The sequence below is a fragment of the Cucumis melo genome, chromosome 6 (assembly GCF_025177605.1).
Source record: "Cucumis melo cultivar AY chromosome 6, USDA_Cmelo_AY_1.0, whole genome shotgun sequence".
In the NCBI taxonomy this organism is placed as follows: domain Eukaryota; kingdom Viridiplantae; phylum Streptophyta; class Magnoliopsida; order Cucurbitales; family Cucurbitaceae; genus Cucumis; species Cucumis melo.
The window spans coordinates 16,408,008-16,412,371 of record NC_066862.1 but is presented as its reverse complement, the minus strand read 5'-3'; the positions used below and the strand labels follow the sequence as shown (position 1 = coordinate 16,412,371).

General features: G+C 33.2%; 1 protein-coding gene across 1 annotated transcript; it reads left to right on the top strand.

The window, feature by feature from the left end:
- Nucleotides 1–839: 839 nt before the first annotated feature.
- LOC103496801 (mannose-6-phosphate isomerase 1-like) lies at nucleotides 840–4,041 on the top strand. Its single transcript, XM_008458796.3, has 5 exons — nucleotides 840–1,381; nucleotides 1,478–1,645; nucleotides 2,417–2,629; nucleotides 3,161–3,427; nucleotides 3,563–4,041. Exons 1-5 carry the CDS (start codon nucleotides 1,040–1,042, stop codon nucleotides 3,896–3,898), a joined length of 1,326 nt encoding a protein of 441 aa, XP_008457018.1. The 5' UTR covers nucleotides 840–1,039; the 3' UTR covers nucleotides 3,899–4,041.
- The last annotated feature ends 323 nt before the right edge of the window (nucleotides 4,042–4,364 follow it).

Sequence of the window (4,364 nt, the reverse complement as noted above, 5' to 3'; positions counted from 1 at the left end):
GAACTAATATCACCTAAATGGGAGTTAGAGTTAATTATAGATAACTTAACTAGCTCTAGTTATGAACTAACTAACTATGGTTAGAAACAAAATAGCTACTTTGTCAAACAAAATTTACCATAATTAACAATAATTAAATCAATTCAATACAAAATACTTTTTCGTCCTAATTGTTTCCATTTGATCTTTTTTTTTTCCTTCTTTTTGGTTTGATCTTAAAATTTAAAAAAGGTATATTTTTAATTTTATTATTTAGATTTAGTACATAAATTTTAAATATTATAATTTTGTCTTTAATTGATTAAAGTTCTTTTTCAATTTGTTTTTATAGATTTCATGATTTACCCCTTATAAACTCAATTTTTCATACACTACTCAATTTTTAGATTTTAACGATATGTTTATGATTTAATTTAAAAAGAAATATAAAATTAAGTTTTACTCATCACTACTAAATTTTACTATATAATTATTTTTAAATCAACAAACAGACGTTAATAATAAAGATTGAGATGCATATAGTTGACATGAAATTTTGAAACTTAACGATAAAGCGGAATAAAACCCAAATCTCTCGTAACATAAAACTTTAATATTTTAAAATACAAGGACTTAGAATTTAATACTAAAATGTATATTTTAAAAATAAATAGTGTTGGAAAATTTAATGACACTTGAAGCATCACGAGATTGAGAATTAAATTTTAAAGTTCTCACCAATTGATATTATGACGAAATGAAGACAATATATCGGCAAAATTTCTCGTCAAAATATGAAAGTAATTTTTTTTTTGAACTCTGGAAAAAGTCAACAATTTGACTTATTTTGAGAACCGTCATCTTTACTCTTTCTCTCTCATAGTCGCGTTCCGGTACTTTGTTTCCCTCTCTTCCAAACTTCTTCAAAAACCAGCAAAATTCCTTTTTCTTTGCCCTCTCCCATGGCTTTCAACTTCCATTTATACCCCTTTAACCTTCTCTGAATTTCCCATATCTTCTTCTTCACTTCCCATCTTCTCTTTTTCTCTCTCCAATTTTCATGGAGTCTGACGCTTTTCCCACCAAGAAACAGAGCAATGTATTCCGATTGAAGTGCTCTGTTCAGACTTACGATTGGGGAATCAGAGGGCAAGATTCTCTTGTCGCTAGACTCTTCGCTCTGAACTCTGGATCCGTTATCGATCCTGATAAACCCTACGCTGAATTCTGGATGGGAACCCATGATTCCGGACCTTCCTTTTTAATTCCCGCCGCTGTTGAGAATGGCGGCCGGATTGACTCCTATTCAACTTCTTTGAAGTCATGGGTGTTGGAAAATCCCAATGTTCTCGGTGATAAGGTCGTCCAGAAATGGGGTTCCGATATCCCCTTTCTGTTCAAGGTATGAACATCGTGTTGGTCTCGGTGTTGGTGTTGGTGTTTGGTTAATCAAATGAATGAATTCCTTTTCTTTCTCATTTCGATTTTTTGTTTTTAGGTTCTTTCTGTGGCGAAACCATTGTCGATTCAGGCTCATCCTGATAAGGAATTGGCCAAAGAACTTCATATCTTGCAACCTAAAGTTTATAGAGATGCAAATCACAAACCTGAAATGGCTCTCGCCATTACTGATTTTGAGGCTTTGTGTGGATTCATCAGTCTCGAGGTAAATTATTGGGAACCCCAAATCTTCCAGTTTATCTGTGAGTTATTGAAGTTCCATGGATCTGTTTTTTTGTTTAGTTTAATTTAATTTATGATAAGTTTTTGTTGGCATTGAATCATTATTTTAATGCTTCTCTCTTGATGTTGTCTACTTTCGTTTTGTTTGAACGTTTTTCAGTTTTAAATGGAATGTTTATCTGATTTCTTAATGTTATCTGATTTCAATTCGCTTGGATTCTACTAAACTATTTATATTATAAAGGTCTCTTTCGTCAGGCTTATGCTCAATCTTCTTTATACTTCTCTTTTTCTTCTTTGACACAACCTTCTTTTAGACTTGTTAATCTTGATGTGACCAGTAATCAAATATTTTATGTGTATGATGGTTAGAACAGTTGAATTCATTGTTCTGTTTTGATGTAGTGAAATGTCTTGTATGTCCTTAATTTTTGTGGCTTGATTTTATTTGTTCTTTTAAGCAGAAAGATTGCTTTTCACTTTTTGAGTATGACTTTTCAATATGTGGGTGATGAAGGAAAATTTGTGGTGAATAAAATGATAAGCAAACTTTCTCAAATGTCTCACAAGATTCAACAAAGGAAAACAAATACTTCTTTTCTCTCTGGTTTTGAGATAACTTTTTGCTTCTCAGTTGCTTCCCCCCCAAGAGAAGTCCATTACTTTTCTTCTCATGTTGAAAAGAATTTTTCTTTTCCTTCTTTTGTCTTGTTTAGATGACACCATCTGTTGTTTAATTTTCTTTTCTTTCCAGGAGTTGAAGTATGTTCTTCATACTGTTCCTGAAAGTGTAGAAATGATTGGCACTGCAGCCACAAACAGACTGTTGTTGTTAGATGACGAAGACGAGGAAGAAGATCTGAAGTCTGCTCTAAGGTTGGCTTTCACCCAGTTGATGTCGGCTCCCAAATTGTTGATATCGAAAGTGATATCAGAATTGACGAGGCGACTGCACTCTGAAAGTGAGGTGACTATGCAAAGCTTTACTTGGTTTTTGTCTGGAAACTTTCTTCTTCAAGTGATCTATTTATTCTTTTTCCTTAGAGAATGTAGGAAGCAAACTTTATCTAAGACCACTCTTCATTCTTTTTGTTATAGGCAGCATTCACCAATGAAGGGTTTGTGCTTCCTTTCCATATGCTTTGTAGTTTTGTTTTCTAAGGAAAGAAAGATAAAAGAGCCTCTTCTTTAACCTTTATTTTTCTGCTCTATTTCTGCTCTGCGTAAAGCATGACCATAACACTACGAAGGCAATTTGATTTTTACTTGATTTTAAATTGAACTGTATGTTATGAAGTATACTTTTTTATGGAACTTTGTAAACACTTGCATCATGCATATATAAAGGGTGAGTGTATTGAGTGCATTTTTTTTCTTTATCTGCCTTGAACTTCATGTTTAAGTAGACTTGCTTCTAGACTTCCGGAGTAACGAATACATGTTTATGATCTGTGCTCATCTAGTTGCTCCTTGTTTTGTATACTTTATCTTTCTTCAGGTGAGGCAATTAACTGCTAAGGAAGCTTTGGTTTTAAATCTTGAGAAGCAATATCCAGATGACGTGGGCATTATAGCAGCCTTTTTCTTAAATTATGTGAAGCTTAGTGCTGGAGAAGCCCTATACCTTGGGGCAAACGAGCCTCATGCATATATAAAGGGCGAGTGTATTGAGTGCATGGCAACGTCCGATAATGTTGTTCGGGCTGGTCTAACTCCCAAGTTTCGTGATGTCCAAACTCTCTGTGCCATGCTCACTTACAAACAGGTAAACTTTCCTATCGAACCATTCCAACAATTTCCCTTGTTCAAAAGTTTCAGTATGAAGTTCTTCTATGTTGCTCGAAAAAAAGTCAAAGAAGGCCAGAGCTCAAAAGTTTTGACATGTTTAGCTAATCTGCAGGGCTTTCCTGAAATCCTCCAAGGAGTTCCCATGAATCCATACATAACGAAGTATGTTCCACCATTCGATGAATTTGAGGTAGATCGTTGTGCTCTTCCCAAGGGGACATCTGTCTTATTTCCATCGAGCCCTGGACCCTCGATATTTCTGGTTGCTGGAGGAAAGGGGATGATGATGCTGAATGAAGAATCAGTTGAAAGTGATGTAATTAGTGAAGGAGACGTCCTCTTCGTACCTGCTGAAACTGAGATTAATCTAACAAGTGAAGTTGAGTTGCTCATTTTTAGAACAGGAGTAAACAACAAGTTCTTTGACACATTCATGAATGGTAAATAATAGATTGGCCTTCATTCTTTTTTCTTGTATACCCTTTTCTAAGATAGTAGCAGTAGCTAATAATGATGTATATTTTCCTTTCCTTTGTTCATTAACTTGTATATGAGAAACTATATGTTTAATATTTGTTTATTTGTTCTCTATGATACTGTACTAATCTAGATTTATTGGATAATAACAATTCAAAGATAATCATCTTCGATTTCTTTTCAAAACACCAAATATATCAACAATAGTAATCTATTTAATTTCAATAGTGTTAATAATTTTGACGTAAAAGCTTATCATAGGTCAATGAATTAACGTCTACAAATAAAAAATGTAAAAGCAAATTGTTGTAAATATGTTGGAGATTAGATCAAACCTTTTATTAGGAAATATATTTCCATGCATATATGATTTGTATATTTTTCCATATATGATTCGTATAATTTTTCTATTTATTTATTTAAGTTGATATGTATCA